The sequence below is a fragment of the Haliotis cracherodii genome, unplaced genomic scaffold, assembly GCF_022045235.1.
Source record: "Haliotis cracherodii isolate W230 unplaced genomic scaffold, xgHalCrac1.p SCAF_10, whole genome shotgun sequence".
Classification (NCBI taxonomy): domain Eukaryota; kingdom Metazoa; phylum Mollusca; class Gastropoda; order Lepetellida; family Haliotidae; genus Haliotis; species Haliotis cracherodii.
In genome coordinates, this window is record NW_027266265.1 from 59088781 (window position 1) to 59108995 (window position 20215).

Here is a 20215-nt window from a genome sequence, read left to right on the forward strand (position 1 = left end):
TGTAAGTACTGGCATGTTGCTGTGTAGTGTAAGTACTGGCATGTTGCTGTGTAGTGTAAGTACTGGCATGTTGCTTTGTAATGTAAGTACTGGCATGTTGCTGTGTAATGTAAGTACTGGCATGTTGCTGTGTGATGTAAGTACTGGCATGTTGCTGTGTAGTGTAAGTACTGGCATGTTGCTGTGTAGTGTAAGTACTGGCATGTTGCTGTGTAGTGTAAGTACTGGCATGTTGCTGTGTAGTGTAAGTACTGGCATGTTGCTGTGTAATGGAAGTACTGGCATGTTGCTGTGTGATGTAAGTACTGGCATGTTGCTGTGTAGTGTAAGTACTGGCATGTTGCTGTGTGATGTAAGTACTGGCATGTTGCTGTGTAGTGTAAGTACTGGCATGTTGCTGTGTAGTGTAAGTACTGGCATGTTGCTTTGTAATGTAAGTACTGGCATGTTGCTGTGTAATGTAAGTACTGGCATGTTGCTTTGTAATGGAAGTACTGGCATGTTGCTGTGTAGTGTAAGTACTGGCATGTTGCTGTGTAGTGTAAGTACTGGCATGTTGCTGTGTAATGGAAGTACTGGCATGTTGCTGTGTGATGTAAGTACTGGCATGTTGCTGTGTAGTGTAAGTACTGGCATGTTGCTGTGTAATGTAAGTACTGGCATGTTGCTGTGTAGTGTAAGTACTGGCATGTTGCTGTGTAATGTAAGTACTGGCATGTTGCTGTGTAGTGTAAGTACTGGCATGTTGCTGTGTAATGTAAGTACTGGCATGTTGCTGTGTAGTGTAAGTACTGGCATGTTGCTGTGTAGTGTAAGTACTGGCATGTTGCTTTGTAATGTAAGTACTGGCATGTTGCTGTGTAGTGTAAGTACTGGCATGTTGCTGTGTAATGGAAGTACTGGCATGTTGCTGTGTGATGTAAGTACTGGCATGTTGCTGTGTAGTGTAAGTACTGGCATGTTGCTGTGTAATGTAAGTACTGGCATGTTGCTGTGTAGTGTAAGTACTGGCATGTTGCTGTGTAATGTAAGTACTGGCATGTTGCTGTGTAGTGTAAGTACTGGCATGTTGCTGTGTAATGTAAGTACTGGCATGTTGCTGTGTAGTGTAAGTACTGGCATGTTGCTGTGTAATGTAAGTACTGGCATGTTGCTGTGTAGTGTAAGTACTGGCATGTTGCTGTGTAGTGTAAGTACTGGCATGTTGCTGTGTAGTGTAAGTACTGGCATGTTGCTGTGTAGTGTAAGTACTGGCATGTTGCTATATAGTGTAAGTACTGGCATGTTGCTGTGTAGTGTAAGTACTGGCATGTTGCTGTGTAGTGTAAGTACTGGCATGTTGCTGTGTAGTGTAAGTACTGGCATGTTGCTATATAGTGTAAGTACTGGCATGTTGCTGTGTAGTGTAAGTACTGGCATGTTGCTGTGTAGTGTAAGTACTGGCATGTTGCTGTGTAGTGTAAGTACTGGCATGTTGCTGTGTAGTGTAAGTACTGGCATGTTGCTGTGTAGTGTAAGTACTGGCATGTTGCTGTGTAGTGTAAGTACTGGCATGTTGCTGTGTAGTGTAAGTACTGGCATGTTGCTGTGTAGTGTAAGTACTGGCATGTTGCTGTGTAATGTAAGTACTGGCATGTTGCTGTGTAGTGTAAGTACTGGCATGTTGCTGTGTAGTGTAAGTACTGGCATGTTGCTGTGTAATGTAAGTACTGGCATGTTGCTGTGTAGTGTAAGTACTGGCATGTTGCTGTGTAGTGTAAGTACTGGCATGTTGCTGTGTAGTGTAAGTACTGGCATGTTGCTGTGTAATGTAAGTACTGGCATGTTGCTGTGTAGTGTAAGTACTGGCATGTTGCTGTGTAATGTAAGTACTGGCATGTTGCTGTGTAATGTAAGTACTGGCATGTTGCTGTGTAGTGTAAGTACTGGCATGTTGCTGTGTAGTGTAAGTACTGGCATGTTGCTGTGTAGTGTAAGTACTGGCATGTTGCTGTGTAGTGTAAGTACTGGCATGTTGCTATATAGTGTAAGTACTGGCATGTTGCTGTGTAGTGTAAGTACTGGCATGTTGCTGTGTAGTGTAAGTACTGGCATGTTGCTTTGTAATGTAAGTACTGGCATGTTGCTGTGTAGTGTAAGTACTGGCATGTTGCTGTGTAGTGTAAGTACTGGCATGTTGCTGTGTAGTGTAAGTACTGGCATGTTGCTGTGTAGTGTAAGTACTGGCATGTTGCTGTGTAGTGTAAGTACTGGCATGTTGCTTTGTAATGTAAGTACTGGCATGTTGCTGTGTACTAGGTACTGGTATTAAGTACTGGTGTGTTGTCAGGTGGGGAGTACTAAGTACTGGTGTGTTGTCAGGTGGGGAGTACTAAGTACTGGTGTGTTGTCAGGTGGGGAGTACTAAGTACTGGTGTGTTGTCAGGTGGGGAGTACTAAGTACTGGTGTGTTGTCAGGTGGGGAGTACTAAGTAAAGGTGTGTTGTCAGGTGGGGAGTACTAAGTACTGGTGTGTTGTCAGGTGGGGAGTACTAAGTACTGGTGTGTTGTCAGGTGGGGAGTACTAAGTACTGGTGTGTTGTCAGGTGGGGAGTACTAAGTAAAGGTGTGTTGTCAGGTGGGGAGTACTAAGTACTGGTGTGTTGTCAGGTGGGGAGTACTAAGTACTGGTGTGTTGTCAGGTGGGGAGTACTAAGTACTGGTGTGTTGTCAGGTGGGGAGTACTAAGTACTGGTGTGTTGTCAGGTGGGGAGTACTAAGTAAAGGTGTGTTGTCAGGTGGGGAGTACTAAGTAAAGGTGTGTTGTCAGGTGGGGAGTACTAAGTACTGGTGTGTTGTCAGGTGGGGAGTACTAAGTACTGGTGTGTTGTCAGGTGGGGAGTATTAAGTACTGGTGTGTTGTCAGGTGCGCGAGGTCCGGCAGCAGCTGAAGGAGATCATGGACCAGCAGAAGATGGAGATGATATCTTGTGGTAACGAGTGGGACATCATCAGAAAGTGCATCTGTTCCGCATACTTCCACCAGGCTGCCAGGCTCAAGGTAGGAGAACTCAGCATCAGAACTTGACAAACACCTTGGTGTGCAGCGCTCTACACATGAGGCTGTTGAATAATCCCAGCAATGTAACAGTTCTCAATATCTATTTACATAATATAACCAGCAACGCCACATAGTGATTACATAGCACACATCTGAACACTTGCTATCTACCGTGGGACATCAATTTGTATTTTGATGATGTAGACGGATCTGTTTTAGTTGCATACGTCAGGCACAAGCCCTGAGAGAGCAGGATGAAGTGTCTAGAGGAATCTGCCACGGAACCACCCAAGCCACTTCATCTTGCCGCATTAGCTCAGATAGGATTCATGACGTCAGCAAGGCCCATGTCTTCCTCATTCTTTACCATTATCCATGTTTCCTAATTTCTTTGTCACAGAATCTCCAACAAATTATTCAATACTTTGTCATTCATGCACACTCAACACACTGCACACTCTGACTCTGGCCGTCTTCAGTTCCTCACTAAAGTCAAGTGGTCACCTGTAGCCTTTGTAAGTGTCTGTAGAGTGAAGTCATGCGACACCATGGTTACCCGTAACCTTCTTAAGTGTCTGTAGAGTGAAGTCATGTGACACCATGGTTACCTGTAGCCTTCGTAAGTGTCTGTAGAGTGAAGTCATGTGACACCATGGCTACCCGTAACCATCGTAAGTGTCTGTAGAGTGAAGTCATGTGACACCATGGCTACCCATAACCATCGTAAGTGTCTGTAGAGTGAAGTCATGTGACACCATGGCTACCCATAACCATCGTAAGTGTCTGTAGAGTGAAGTCATGTGACACCATGGCTACCCGTAACCTTCTTAAGTGTCTGTAGAGTGAAGTCATGTGACACCATGGTTACCCGTAACCATCGTAAGTGTCTGTAGAGTGAAGTCATGTGACACCATGGCTACCCATAACCATTGTAAGTGTCTGTAGAGTGAAGTCATGTGACACCATGGCTACCCGTAACCATCGTAAGTGTCTGTAGAGTGAAGTCATGTGACACCATGGCTACCCGTAACCATCGTAAGTGTCTGTAGAGTGAAGTCATGTGACACCATGGTTACCCATAACCATCGTAAGTGTCTGTAGAGTGAAGTCATTAGACACCATGGCTACCTGTAACCATCGTAAGTGTCTGTAGAGTGAAGTCATGTGACACCATGGCTACCCGTAACCATCGTAAGTGTCTGTAGAGTGAAGTCATGTGACACCATGGTTACCCGTAACCATCGTAAGTGTCTGTAGAGTGAAGTCATGTGACACCATGGCTATCCATAACCATCGTAAGTGTCTGTAGAGTGAAGTCATGTGACACCATGGCTACCCGTAACCATCGTAAGTGTCTGTAGAGTGAAGTCATTAGACACCATGGCTACCCATAATCTACTTAAGCGTCTGTCACCATTTTGTCCCTTTCTGGTCATTTCCAAAGACCCTTCAGCATGACTAGGTCAGTTTGCAACAGTTCAACAGTGGGAACATAGATCAGTCAGTTAGCTTGTTTGGATAAATATCTAAAGGTTGCATTCTCACAAAAACTTGTTTCTCCTGACGGCAGAGTTTGTCCTCACAAGAACTCGTATAAACTCCCTCACTTGAGTCAGTCAGAAGTCTGCATGATGACATGACTTGTTTGAGGCAGTGGTTGTTTTAGATGTTGATGACACTGGCATGTTCTGTTGTAGGGTCTGGGGGAGTATGTCAATTGCCGTACAGGCATGCCCTGCCACCTGCACCCCACCAGCGCCCTGTTCGGCATGGGCTACACACCTGACTACATCGTCTACCACGAACTGGTCATGACGTCAAAGGTAACACTTTCTTATTCAAGTCAGTCCTTTTCAGCTTCTTCTCTGGATAGGCAGCCATCATATATTATGACAACTGAATGTTGTTGAGCAGTTAGTTTGTCATATCTTTTACTTGAGATGTCATTCTGCAAATGTCTGCAAATTAGGCTTTTCTCCATTCCTGGAGAAACTCCAGACAGAAGCAACCTTGGGAAGGTAGCATGGTTTTCTTGTTGTACATATTTTTATCCGGAAATAAGTGTCTGAGCAAGGAAGAAAGAAAGTGCCTGTTCATTCTATGATTTATCATATTTTTTAAGTCCCCCCTTGTGAAAGAATGAGATAAGGCTAATGACACCCTGTGTTGTGTAAGATAAGACTAATGACACCTGTTGTGTAAGATAAGGCTCACGACACCCTCTGTTGTGTGAGATAAGGCTAACGACACCTGTTGTGGAAGATAAGGCTAATGACACCCTCTGTTGTGTAAGATAGGGCTAATGACACCCTCTGTTGTGTAAGATAAGGCTAATGACACCCTGTGTTGTGTAAGATAAGGTTAATGACACCCTGTGTTGTGTAGGATAAGGCTCACGACACCTGTTGTGTGAGATAAGGCTAATGACACCCTCTGTTGTGTAAGATAAGGCTAATGACACCCTGTGTTGTGTAAGATAAGGCTAATGACACCCTGTGTTGTGTAAGATAAGACTTATGACACCTGCTGTGTAAGATAAGGCTAACGACAAGTAGTATAGGTAATGATGGTTCTGGCTCACTTCCACTGGAGCTGGATTCATATACCTATACTGCTACTACAGGGGGAATTTTTTATGCCAAAATGACTATGCGATTCAACGATAGTCATGAGATTCAGCTCTAGCTCACCAATACCTGGGGCCAATCATTGCTTTAGATGAGCCTAAATGGTAATAAAAATATTCTTCATTATTTTTATCGATAAAGCGATATTCAACATTTTTATTAAGTTCTTCGTTCATTTTACTAGGAGACCAGACTATATAACTACACTCTTCTTGTAAATTGATAAGAAACAATTGATTACCGTATTTGGTAGGTTTGACATCACTGATATAATAAAAACCTTGTGGTAATTCTCTCCATTTAATAGTTTTTTCCATTATTATATATTTATGTAAGCATTTGTCTAAATGTAATCACACTATAGTAAGCAATTTATTTTTAATCTCCAACCAGTTCTTTGGTTTTGGCACGGAATAATTGACGCGCTTGTTGCCTCCCTTGTTCTATGAACTTTTTTTTCTCGTCTTCGCTAATACCATTGGTCTTACGAGATTTTGATCGAATCTCCTGCTTCATTGCGTTGTATTTGGTGAGTTCCGACAGCACTAAACGAAACTCATCCTCGGATATCTTACAATCGGCCATTGCTGTCGAAATATGATCCTCAATGCTGTTCAACTTTGCTTCGGCGAGTATTCGAAAACTATCGTGTTTTAATGCTTTCTTTTGCAACCTACGAGAAATGAATTTTATCGCTATTCCCGCCAGTCCCGAGACTTCGGCGGTTATTTCCATGCCGAGCACGATAGGCGCAGTGATTATAGTTGATAGTAAACCGACACCGGCTACACCGAGTCCCATGCCAGCTACTACAAGAGTGGTGTCAACTCCGTCCAGAGCATTCACGGCTCTGCGATACTTTTTATACAATCCAAGTCTCAACTCCCTATCCTTTTCTATTCGATGTTTTATGTCGCTTATTTGATGTAATCGAATCCATCAACAGTTTCCATCTTTTCATCGAGCGCTGGATATAAACTCATAGTGTATATTACGAATATATAATAGTCTTTAATTGGTCTTGCTTAAATGTTTTGAGAGTATACATCAACCTTATCAAATGTATATTATACGGCAAGAATATCTTAGAAAGAGAAATTCTGTCACTTTTAATAATTTGAACCCCCTCGAGGGTTGTAACGGGTGATGCTCCAACATGAATAATACTGCAACGTTGACGCTCGTGTTTCTTGAGCCATTTAATCGATATACCTGGTAATATTTCGAAGGCATCTACCGGTGCATCTCCGAACAAGACTTCAATAATAAGCGTAGAAATATTAGGTATTGCACTCAAGTTCTGTTTAATATCATCGAATTCTGTAACCAAATTTAAACTAACATTTTGGATTGCCGGACGACTATATAACATATGACCTGGTTTTTCTGGCAGGGGAGTGACTAACACACTTTTTTGTTTTGACGGGATATAGGCCGCGAGTACGATGCCACTATTTATTATCTTAGTTAAATTATGTCCCTTACCCATCATCGCATAAGGTGGGGTAATGACGATATTCAGTAGCCACTTGATGTTTGCCTCGACCATAGTCCATTTATTCTCACTGTTGTAAATGATATTGTACGGAGTGGTTTTAAGGAGTCTACTAACGTCAACATCGCTTAAATCTTCTAGATTTTCCGGGAATGTAACTTCTTTCCGCTTGTATACATTATCGTGTAAGTGTAAAGCGTATAACTTACCATTGGTACCGGGTTTACCGAATCCTTCCGTGTCTCCTAGATCGGAAAGCGCAATTGTATTACATTGTCTTATCGTTCCAGGGCCTGATGCATCAACCATTATTTATAATATGGAGTGTTACACTTAAGTATCCTATATGTACAGGTTGGTGTTTTACATCTAATACAGAAATTTTGAGGTCTGAAATAATACCACGCTTTAATTTTTTATATTGTAATGATGAGAAAGATTCCGTTCTACCGCTATTGTATTTTTCATTTTTCACTGGAACACTTCTGAGCAAAGTTGAAGGACTTTGTATTTGAATATTATCCGTTGTACTTATTTCATCAAGATGGATGAACAAGTCTTTATAGGGAACTAAATCAGGTAATTTAGATCCCTCATTTTTTGATGAAGAGATTATTATATTATCATCATTTGCAAATCCAAGTGTAATTCCTAAGGTCCCGATAGGAGCTACACCATTTTCTCCAGGGGATAATTTTATTTTCCCAGTTGCCTCATTTTGTGTTAGACTAGCTCCCATAGGCTTAAAAAATTCATCATTGATTGAGCATACGCTGTAATACCCATCAGGTATAACAATAATTCTATTTTTGTCCTTAAATAGCTCTATCACATTATTTCTTCTCGTAGCATTTATATTGGTCCACCGTGGGTAATACGTTATATCACATAGAGCTACTTCCAGTTGTCCATCCCAGTTATCGATAGTATGAACTTAAATATGGAATCAGCCATTATTTATAATATGGAGTGTTACACTTAAGTATCCTATATGTACAGGTTGGTGTTTTACATCTAATACAGAAATTTTGAGGTCTGAAATAATACCACGCTTCAATTTTTTATATTGTAATGACGAGAAAGATTCCGTTCTACCGCTATTGTATTTTCCATCTTTGACCGGAACACTTCTGAGTAGAGTTGAAGGACTTTCTAGTTGAATATTATCCATCGTGCTTATTTGATCAAGATGGATGCACAGCTCTTTATAGGGAACTAAATCGGGTAATGTATTTCCCTCATTTGATGAATCGACTATTATAGTATAATTGGTTGCAAATCCAATTGTAATTCTTAAGTTCCTGTAAGGAATTATACCCATTATTCCAGGGGATAATTTCAGTCTCCCAGTCGCCTCATTTTGTGTGAGACTAGCTCCATAAGGCTTAAAAAATTCATCATTGAGTGAGCTTACGCTGTAATACCCATCAGGTATAGTAATAATTCTATTTCTTTCATGTGTTATTATTATCTCATTATTTCTTCTCGTAGCATTTATATTGGTCCACAGTGGGTAATACGTTACATCGCATAGAGCTACTTCGAGTTGTCCATCCGAGTTATCGATAGTTTGAAGCAGTTCAATAGACTGGCCATTTGTTATTCCCGAGAGTGTAACATACATATTAAATATACAATGATACTATATCATAACTTAAATATGAAATCGAGATACATTACTAATCAATCGATTATAGTAACTGCCTCTGGTGCTGAATTTTTAGTTAAATTCCACGATATCTTTGAAAAATACAGTTTCACGGTAACTAACGATAAAATGGTGAACGATTGGTTTCACAATCCGATGCAATTTTGGCAGAATCAGTTAAACTTTGCCGTATGGTGTGCCACAACGGGATGTGGCGTATCTGTTAATGCCCCAGGATTTAAACTATATAAGTCTGTTATATTATTTCACGTGTACTATCAGATTAGACGTATACTTAAAGAAATTAATGCTCCATTACCGCTGGATCCAGCATGGAATCACGCCAATAATATTTATGATAAGAGGGCCTTCGAACGTATTTGTGATGAATTTAATGTTTCTACGAGTAAAGATTGGCGCATTAAAGGACCTAGCCATGGTCTAGGTATTCCGTACTCTGGACAAAGAACTATTAAAGATAAAAGCGATTATTTAATTAAAGAGGGTGTGATCCCTTCAAGCTTTGCTCTCTCGGATAAACAGTTTAGAGCAGATCGTATGAACTTTGAGAGTGGCATTCCTTATATTATAACAAAGTTTGTGCATCCAAACGATACAACAGACGCTTGGAATGAATTTCTTAATGATAAAACGGAAAATAATTTTACTAACCCAGAATTTGAAAGAGTTAATGAATCGATAAGAACTTATGTATGGGCAATTCTCGGTGCGCAATCGCAAACACGAACGTCCATTATCGGTACTGGGACGGCGTTCGATGCGCAAAAACAGTTTGTCGCAAACGAGGAGGACGCCATTAATTCACCAGTTGACATACCATCGTCTATCAAGCGTTTTCAAGATGCATTACAGTACGCTCGATCCAAAGTGGACTTTGTTTATGCGCCGGGACTATACATGTCTCTGAGTAATATGGAACTTAAGATCGGTCAAGTGATCGGTTATAATAATAAAATTGTTATCGCTACCGATCAACAAAAACCAGGTATAAATTCAGATATGAACGTCGAATTAATAACGCAAACGATCACGGGCGAAAAGGGAATAGTCAAGCCACAAACACCAACTATCGCTCAAACATCTACTGACGCACAAGTGTCACCGCATATTGCGGCTAAAAATCAACAACATATTGATGAAAAAACAGCGCTTGTAGTGGGTGGAGTCTCGGTTGGCTTACTCATGATTTGGTTAAATAGTCTTTAGCGAATACGTACAACAACCCTGCAATTGCTACGATCAACCCCCACAAGTTTTGACTAAGCCAAGTGGTGGTCTTAGCTAATAAATTCAATAGCCAGGAAACAACACTCCCTATTATACCGGGAAGTGCAGCCGCGGCTTTCTCAGCTAGCTTTCCCAGTGCTGAACCTAATGCTTTTAAATGCTTTTTTATCCACTCTCTTATACCGTTTTTATCGTTAGGCGGTGATCCGCCTCCACCTGTGCCACCTGTTAATGAGAGAGTCAAAGTGGATATAATAAATCCCAACGCGGTTAAAATACTAGCAATTGTTATTCCCTGTTCACTGAACAATGTTTTAATTTTATCGGCCAGTGTAGTATCATCATTGAGGACTTGATCGATAGTTTCTCGAATACGACTGATTTGCGAACGAAGTGCCTTTCTATTACTGGAAGCTGCTTCGAGGCGGGCCAATCTTTCCTCTTCTAGGTTACGCAATCTTTCAGCAACGCGGCGTCTACTGAATTCATCGCCCGCCTGTTCGAGTTTTGTTTTCTCTCGAGCTATATGTTTGTCGATTTCGGATAGCTTGGCTGTATTATTGATGAGTTCTCCCCGCATAGTTTGCATTGCCTTGTCAAGACCTCGTAATTCCCTAATACTAAACTCAGAGGATGGTGGTACCTGTAACGTAGAATTATCGTAGTAGGTATCCAAGATTTCTCCGAGTCCGTTCGAGGCCACCATCGAGGCTGCTTCCAAATCATCTGTATTAACGAGTTCTTTCCTCATAGTCTGAAGAGCCTTAGTAGTCTTTGCGGGAAGTTTTTCTCGTCCGTATTCTACAAAACCTAATTTATCACAAACAAATTTGCGGCTATGTCTGCCGGCTATAGTAGAAAAGGCTAGGGGCTTACGAGTACTATAATGCATAAGCTCAATATGCGGAGAGTCACGCACTCGCAATGTTCCTTTACTATCTAGCATAAGCTTTGAATAGTCACGACCTATTGGGATAACATAATTTTTATCATCTTTTAATGCATCGTAATAATCATCAACGGCAGGTTTCAAAAGGGCGTCATTTACGGTTGGGATCATAAAGCTGGTGTCATCAGTACCCTCTTAGATGGTACTAGTATCAGTTATGTTATCTAGATCAAAGTCATTATGTTCAAAATCAGTCATTTTTATATTAAACATAGGGTACATGTTTTCAATATAACAATGTCTTCGCAATACGGACGCAACGTAGACTTCGAGATCCATTAGGGGTCAAGGCAATTCGTCAGTCTGTTACTATAACTAATAACCCTAGTACCATCGATCAGAATCAAACGCTTCTGGTTCGCTTTCCTAATCTCGGCGCACACGATGTGTTAGTTCCGGGAACTGTCCGACTAGCATTTACAATTGTTTTGAATTCTACCGACGTTAACAGGGAGCCGGTTCAGAACTTAGGTCATGCTATTGTTAAGAAAATCGCTATTAAAATTAGCGGTAATGAGGTTTTGAGTATCGACGATAGCGATGTATACTATTGTTACATGGATCTCTGGAGAACGGATAAAGAGCGGGAAAACTTACAGTACCAAGGTATTTGTAATAAGAACACATTGAGACTGCGCGTAGGTGCTGAAAATGGTGATGGTACCATCGTAAAAGATCAGCCCGTTGCCGACGCATTAGGTAACAGATTCTATATTCCCCTAGACTTTGAATTACTAGATTCCCACATGCCCTTTTATCAAGCATCCCTAGGCGATAGGTTAGAATACGAACTCACTTTTAACGACTACGGTAGAGTAATCAGATCCGCTAATGTAGATGCTAGCTATTACATTGACAATATCTCGCTCGAGTACGATATGATAACGGATCCCGAATTAGCCAGACAAATTTGTAACCAGTATTCGGGAAGTTTAGCCATTTTGTACGATCGCGTGCTGCGGCATCGAAAGATCACGAGGGACAAAAAAGATACGATGTGGAATATCAATCTAAACGTCCCCACGAGGTCGTTGAAGGGTATTTTAATGTTGTTCGAGGACCCCTCTGATGCGTTTAAAAGAAATACCGAGAAGTTCTACAATCCCAAGATTACAAAAGTAGAATTGACTATCGAGGGCGTTCCTAATCAACTATACAGCCAAGGAATGCTAGCGTATCACCAGTGGGATGAGATTAAAAAACTTCCTTCTATAAAACGTTCTCCGGAAGTTAACGCGGTCGTGAAAGATCTGTCTCTCGGGAGTGTATCGATGGGTGAATACCTAACCTCGAAGTACGCACTATGGCTCGACATGCGAACAACGGACGATGACCAACTACACGGCAGTGGGAGGAGAATAGAAAATGCTAGCGAGGGTGTCACCATACAGATAACGAAGCTCCAGGAATCAGCTGGTAAATTAAACATTTATTTGTACGTGATTATGGATGCGCAACTTAATATACAGAATGGGAGATTCGTGCAAGCAATCTATTAATAATCTTTTACCTAAAGATCCGCACTGCGCTATCATATGCGGGCAAACGGGCTGCGGAAAAACAGCTTTTATTCTAGATATTTTAGAAAGTCATTATCGGGACGTTTTCGATCATATTATTATTCTATGCCCGACTATAAGCGTTAATAAAACATACTTATCGAGAGATTGGGTAATGAATGACGACAGGGTACACAGAGTTGATCCGGGCGATCGTTTACAAGACTGTCTCCGAGTATGTCACGAAAAATACAAAGGAGAATCAACCCTTTTCGTAATAGACGACTGCAGCGCGAGAAAAGAATTAACAAAAAAGAAAGATATGCTTTCGTATTTAGCATTCTCGGGACGGCATACTCAACATAGCGTTTAGGTACTTACTCAAAAATACAACTCTGTCCTGAAAGATCTCAGAGAGCAGACCAAATGGGTAGCGCTGTTTCATTGCAAAGATCGAGATTCATTCGAGGAATGTTTACGCGAAAATGACGTCATTTATACCAAGGGTGAACGTGACAAAGTCAGAAAAGTGTTAGCAGCAACGAAGCACTGTAAACTCATATTAAAAACCGATCAACCAGCTGCTTATGCAATTGCTTAGCAAAATGTAGCAAAATTATAGCAAATTATGACAAAATTGTAGCAAATATGGCAAAATTATGGCAAAATTATAGCAAAGTATAGCAAATTGAACATTAGAGGTTAATATTACATAAAATGTGGTTCGAAATCATCATTCTTTCGCAACAGTTCATTATTACGGGATGTATTGGATATGTCATATTATATTATGTTAGACTTAAATATCTCCTTAGGTATTACATTATGGAATGCGACGAACTCATTGAACAAATGCTCAAAGAATCTGATGTAGATACACATCAACATGCAGATAAACATAGAGAAAGACTCGCGGCTTTGGTAGCCGGTGGAAAATGTTCCCAATATTTGGGAGAAAATTATACCATCGAAAAAATTGATAACATGACCGACGAAGAGATTAAAAAACTGTACGCGCGTTACGAGTCTAGACTGGGAGCTACCATGACTAAAACTATAGGGTCGTCTATATTACAACTATACACAGTCGTAGCTAGTACGTTTCTCCCCATCCCGGCAGAACATCGCATGTATTTATGTGAATCTCTAGAGAAAGACCCATTCATCGAACACGCTATAAGCTCAGTGAGCTGTGAGTTTTATCATAGATTCGGAATGTTCTTAGCTCCGTTCACCACAGCTTTAATAACGGCTAGGTATTATCAATTTAAACATACGTGCCCACTTAATAATATAAATGGAGACTCAACAGATTGCGGAAACACAATCACAACAGATTGCGGAACCACAACAGATTGCGGAAACGGAACCACATTTGAATGAGGATGTGAATGAGAATGCACCACAAGTAAATACAAAAAAACAACCCAGAGTTACTAAGAACCCCCAAAAAATAGCTGCAGGAAGAAAGGGAGGGCTGGCGCGCAAAGCAAAATTAATAAATAATTCAAATCCGATTAAAACATGGGCACTAGTAGGAATTGCTGGTATAGCGGCTGTATGGTTCTTTTATAAGACCGGAGAAGAGAAAACGTCACCCCCGCCGCAACAAGAAGTTCAATTAGAGGTTAGTCCTCATATAATGCTATAAGAAGCATGACTACTCCAGTTACAGACGGTAAAATGTTGGTAAACGCGACGTATAATTCAGCGGTGGTCACCGGCTTGGCCATTGGCTATGCCCGTATGGCTAAAATGATTACTAAAGCCACACCTCCCAAGCTAGATTTTAATGGATTTGATATAGGTATGATGGTTCTGGATATAGGATTAGCAATGGCAACGAAGGATATGCTCATCAAACAAGGACTTATCCCGGAAGACATAATGAAGTAATTAAACATTTGAATATTTATATTCATATGGCATCAATTGCGATGATGGTCGGTGGAGCTGTTGTTAATGCTCTAGCTTTTTGGGGGAGTAATTATTTATTTTCCAGTATGAGGGAATCAAACGCTAAAGAAGTTGAAGAGGAGCGTAAACGACATAATAAAGCATTAGAACAATACCAAGCAGCTCAGTTACAATATACGCAGCAGAGAATGAAGAGATTAGACTTTATTCATGAACAACTGATTAAGGAAGGACATTCAATTCAAACGTTTAAGGATGTCGAATCCGCCATGCACGAATACTTCCTCGTTTATGGGAAAAAACTCGACCCAATACCAAGACCAACAATGAGTCAGTTTTATACACCCTCAGAGGCTCAGAAAGACCGAGAGGTCGCATTTGTTATTATGGGATTATCTGCTCTATTGATTTTCAGCTATACACTAGTGTAGATGTGATTTGCATTTAGACAAATGATATGATAGATGTATATACCATGAATAACTGCAAGTTTACACTCATGGGGAAGACGACTCTATGTAATCGCCACTGTGTTGAAATTTACTGCGATATACACAATTATTACATCAAGCGTGGACACATAAACTATACGTGTTCTGAATGCGGGATAGGGGTCAAAGGTCGTTATTGTTTATGTAAGAAACACAGTGCTGATAGGGTCAGGAATCAGATTATTTATGCTAGGAAGAGAGATTACATCAATGAGAGGAATAGGTTGGGGAGAATATGTATTTAGATATATGAAAACAACCAATTAGACATTTGTTTCATTTTGCATATACCATTCAACCACTATGGTTTTTGTCAGAGAGTTGAAGGCTATGGCAAAGCAATGTGGTCTACGTGGATATTCTCGTATGAGAAAAGCTGAATTGATTACCTTACTCGGTTTGGAACCACCCCTGACTGTTAGAGAACTCGATCAGAGTTCGAGCGAGAAACAGTGGGCTGAGAGGTTATTCTCGATTGAGAAGAGCTGAATTGATCGCTTTACTAGATAATAATCAACAAGAACAAGACGAGGATGATAATAATCAACAACAACAAGAATTAATATTTGTACCCACATCCGCCGGCGTTGGTAAATATCTAAGAGGTTGGAAGATGGATATTAATTCCAACATGGATGTTAACGATATTAAGCCCATCATATCGAGTAAAATTAACGAGGAATTAGATGATTTACAAAGTATAAAATACCAGCTGATGATTAAAAGGTCATTGAGTAAAAGTAACGCAGACGATAGCGTCGAATATACCGAACCATATTTCCGAAGCAATCAAGAAGTTATAACCGAATCCGATACTATAGACACATCATTAGATACATCAATTCAGAGGATACAGGAAACTTTAGAACGCTGGACTAATAGAGGTTCGGGTTGGGGTGTGGATAGAATTGATAGTTTATATTTAGATATAGCGAATTATATGCCCTTCAAAGGTGGATCTTATATAGATTTACCCCCGTATTATAAGAAGAAAAAAGCCATAATTAACGTAAAAAATAAATCCGATGATTGTTTAAGAATGATGATAAGATCTGCATTGTTCCCCGTAGACAAGAATCCGGATAGACCTTCTAGCTATCCCCAAAACGATGGACTCAACTTCGATGGTATAGACGAACCTACACCAATATCACAAATTGATAAAGTGGAAAAGCAAAATAATTTAGCTATAAATGTTTTCGGACATTCTAAAGGAATTGTTGTACACAGGATAAGCTCCGCTCCGGAACATATTCCCAGAATCAATTCATTTCTGATCGAAAAAGATGGAAAATATCATTATACGTGGATAAAGAGTTTAAACAGGCTATTATACGATCAAACAAAACATGCTAGAAAGAAATATTTCTGCGAAAGATGCCTGCATGGGTACAGCAGACAAGATCTATTAGAAGCGCATAAAGAAGACTGTAGAGGTGTTGGACAGAATGCTATCAGGATCGATATGCCTAAAGAGGGAAAAAATATATTAAAATTTGAACATTATTGTAATCAAATGCCAGTACCGTACGTAATTTACGCCGACTTCGAAGCGCTTATCAAACCCATAGAAAATACCAAACGCAATAATCAAGAAACTCAAGATAGTTTTACATACAAAACTCAAGAACATTTTCCTTGTGGGTTTGGATATATAGTTGTAAGGTATGATGGGAAAACAAACACTCCCGTGATTTACAGAGGTCCCGATGCAGCGGGAAAGTTCCTAGAATATTTACAAAATGAAGAGAGAATAATCAGGGAAGAATTATCGTGTAAGAAACCCATGCGTATGACGATAGATGATTGGAGGGCCCACAAGAAGTCAACGAGTTGTCACGTTTGTAATAAACCCCTGGATGGGGATTCCGTAAGAGATCATTGTCACGTCACGGGTAATTATCGGGGAGCCGCTCATAACGAGTGTAACTTGAAACTAAAAATGAATGCTCAAACAATACCCATCCCCGTTGTGTTTCATAACCTTAGGGGATACGATTCACATCTCATTATGCAAGCTATCTCAAAGACCGACGGCGGTTTAACGTGCATTCCTAACAACATGGAAAAATACATATCGTTCTCGTTGACTAAACCTATACATTATAGGGACAAGGATGGGAAATCTAGAATAAAGCAAAGTAATGGGCTTAGATTCATAGACTCTGTACAGTTTCTGTTATCTTCCCTGGACAATTTAGCTAAAGCGAACAATCCCGATGACTTCGCTATAACAAATCAATATACCGATAAGATAACTCGTCATTTGTTGCTGAGAAAAGGTGTATATCCTTACGAATATATGGATGATTGGTCTAGATTCGAAGAAACTGAATTACCACCCCTCGAATCATTCTATAGTAACTTAACAGAATCTAGAATAACAGATACCGATTATGAACACGCTCTGACGGTCTGGGATAAATTAGGTTGTAAGAATTTAGGCGATTATCACGATCTGTACTTAAAAACCGATGTACTGTTACTCGCCGATATATTCGAGATATTTAGAAAGACGTGTTTAAAACAATACGGCTTGGACCCGGCATGGTACTATTCCAGTCCCAGACTATCGTGGGATGCATTGTTGAAGAAGACCTGCGTAGAACTAAAACTACTCACAGATTACGATATGCACTTGTTTATTGAGAAAGGATTAAGAGGGGGTATATCGATGGCAGCGAAAAGGTATTCTAAGGCTAATAATAAATTAGTGGAAGGATACGATCCGAGTAAACCCGACACGCATATATTATATCTCGACGCTAACAATTTGTACGGATGGGCTATGAGTCAACCTTTACCCACGGGTGGTTTTGAGTGGGTCAGTGTGAATGATATCAATAATAATGATGAGAATAAAGGGTACATACTAGAAGTTGACTTGGAATATCCGAGTTCCTTACATAAAGACCATAACAGTTACCCGCTAGCTCCCGAAAGATTAATGGTTAATAAAGACTGGATGTCGGAATATCAACGCTCCTTGATGGGTAATAGTAGGTTAGCTAACGTAGAAAAACTCGTACCAAATTTGATGGATAAGACAAAATATATAGTTCACTACAGAAATCTCCAGTTATATCTATCGTTAGGTATGAAACTTAAGAAAATACACAGAGTTCTTAAGTTTGATCAAAGCCCTTGGATGGAGCCCTATATAAGGCTGAACACAGATTTAACAAAGATAGCCACCAGCGATTTCGAAAAGAATCTATATAAGCTCATGAATAACTCGGTATTCGGTAAAACTATGGAGAATCTAAGGAAGCGTGTTGATGTTAAATTAGTCAGATCTAATGAGGAAGAAAGACTCAGGAAACTTATAGCCAGTCCGGCTTTTAACAGAAGCAAGATATTCGATAACGACTTAGCCGCGTTGCATATGCAGAAAAGTAATATAAAATTCAACAGACCGGTGTACGTCGGTATGAGTATTCTCGACTTGTCAAAACACTTAATGTATGACTTTTATTACAACGAACTTAAGAAGCAATACGGCGATAGATGCGAGGTGTTATATACCGACACAGATTCTTTGTTGATGGAAATACAAACCGAGGATGTGTATAAAGATATGGCAGAAAAAATAGATATGTACGACACGAGCGATTACCCAAAAGATAATCCACTGCACAGCGTTGTAAATAAAAAGGTGTTAGGTAAGATGAAGGATGAATGTGCTGGGACTCCTATAGCGGAGTATGTGGGATTAAGACCTAAGATGTATTCTATAAAAAAGTCCGATAATGGAGAGATAAGAAAAGCCAAGGGTGTTAAGAAGTATGTTGTAAAAAAGCATATCAAACACGAACAGTATAAAGAATCATTATTCAACGGTAGAACGTTCAAACACGAGATGAACTCTTTAAGAAGTTACGATCATAGGATATATGGATTATGAATGAACAAGACATCATTATCCCCCTTAGATACAAAGAGATGGATTGATAATGATGGTGTAACTACCTATGCTTATGGTTATGGTGGTAATACCGTCCCGTCGGGAACTATGAACAACTCTTCTCGTACAAATGCCCTACCCGGTCCATCTTGAAGATAATAAAGAATAGGCTCTCCTTCTTTCGTAACCAATCGACTAATGTTATACGTCTTAAGGGACCATATGGGATCGGTTGCGCGATGTAGGCCTCCTTCGAGTTCACCGGGCTGGTATAGATATCTTACCCTTACTCTATCCGGAAGTTTTTGTTCTTTGCCTCTCCTCGGTGCTGAAGATTCGGAAGTCACGGATTTCATTTTAATCGCATCGGATGGTTTCTTCCCTATTAATCTCGTTACTTCATTATTTAACGCTGATAAAACGGCTGATAATCGTGTCACCCATTCGGTTGATCTCAATCGCTCGGATTTCATTTCGATCCCATACTGATAGCCAAACAAACGTTCCGCTAATGTCCTGTTAAATCTTTCGACGATAGCTTGACTGCGGTGGGCCTCTCTTTCACCACGGACGATTTTGACATCGTTCTTTGTTAAAAGTTTAGTTACCGATCCCATAAACTCTCGACCGGGATCTACTTGAAATAGCTTAGGCCATTTTAGCGGTCCGCGTTTATATATGCGACTCAGTGCATTAGCTACTTCTGTTGAATCTTTCGAGGTTAATGGCTCAGCCTCGTTGTATCGACTAGCCACATCCACTACTGTTAAAGCGTATTTATACGTTTTGCGTTTTACCTTATCGTGGGGAAGAAACAAGAGGTCAGCCTGATGAACTTCATTCGTCGTAGAAATATCAAACTTCTTCCTCGGTATATAACGCGGTGCCGGTAAATATATTTGCCACAACGCTTGTTTCTTTAACCAATCCTTGGCTACATCTTTAGATACCTTAGCCGCGGTGGCTAATTTTTTTATTGCTCCTACACCTTTCCAATATCCTCGTGGGCTATAGTAAATTTTATTCATTATTAATTAATATTGATGTTTCGTTTAATACAACTCATGACTATCGTTAAATCGCATAATCATTTTGGCATAAAAAATGCTACCTGTAGTAGCAGTATAGGTATATGAATCCAGCTCCAGTGGAAGTGAGCCAGAACCATCATTACCTATAAAAATTTATATCATAGACTCCAGGTGGTGGTCAATTAAACTTAATCTTATGACTATCGTTGAATCGCATAGTCATTTTGGCTTAAAAAATTCCCCCTGTAGTAGCAGTATAGGTATATGAATCCAGCTCCAGTGGAAGTGAGCCAGAACCATCATTACCTATACTACTCGACACCTTCTGTTGTGTAAGATAGGCTTGTTGTGTAGGATAAGGCTCAC

General features: G+C 40.1%; 1 protein-coding gene across 1 annotated transcript in view; it reads left to right on the top strand.

Moving 5' to 3' along the window:
* Nucleotides 1-20215, top strand: part of LOC139454590 (pre-mRNA-splicing factor ATP-dependent RNA helicase PRP16-like) — a 142746-nt gene that overhangs the window by 118874 nt on the left and 3657 nt on the right. The window contains exons 22-23 of the mRNA XM_071236400.1: nucleotides 2906-3040; nucleotides 4738-4863. Coding sequence (XP_071092501.1) covers nucleotides 2906-3040; nucleotides 4738-4863 — 261 coding nt within the window. The remainder of the gene's footprint in view (nucleotides 1-2905; nucleotides 3041-4737; nucleotides 4864-20215) is intronic.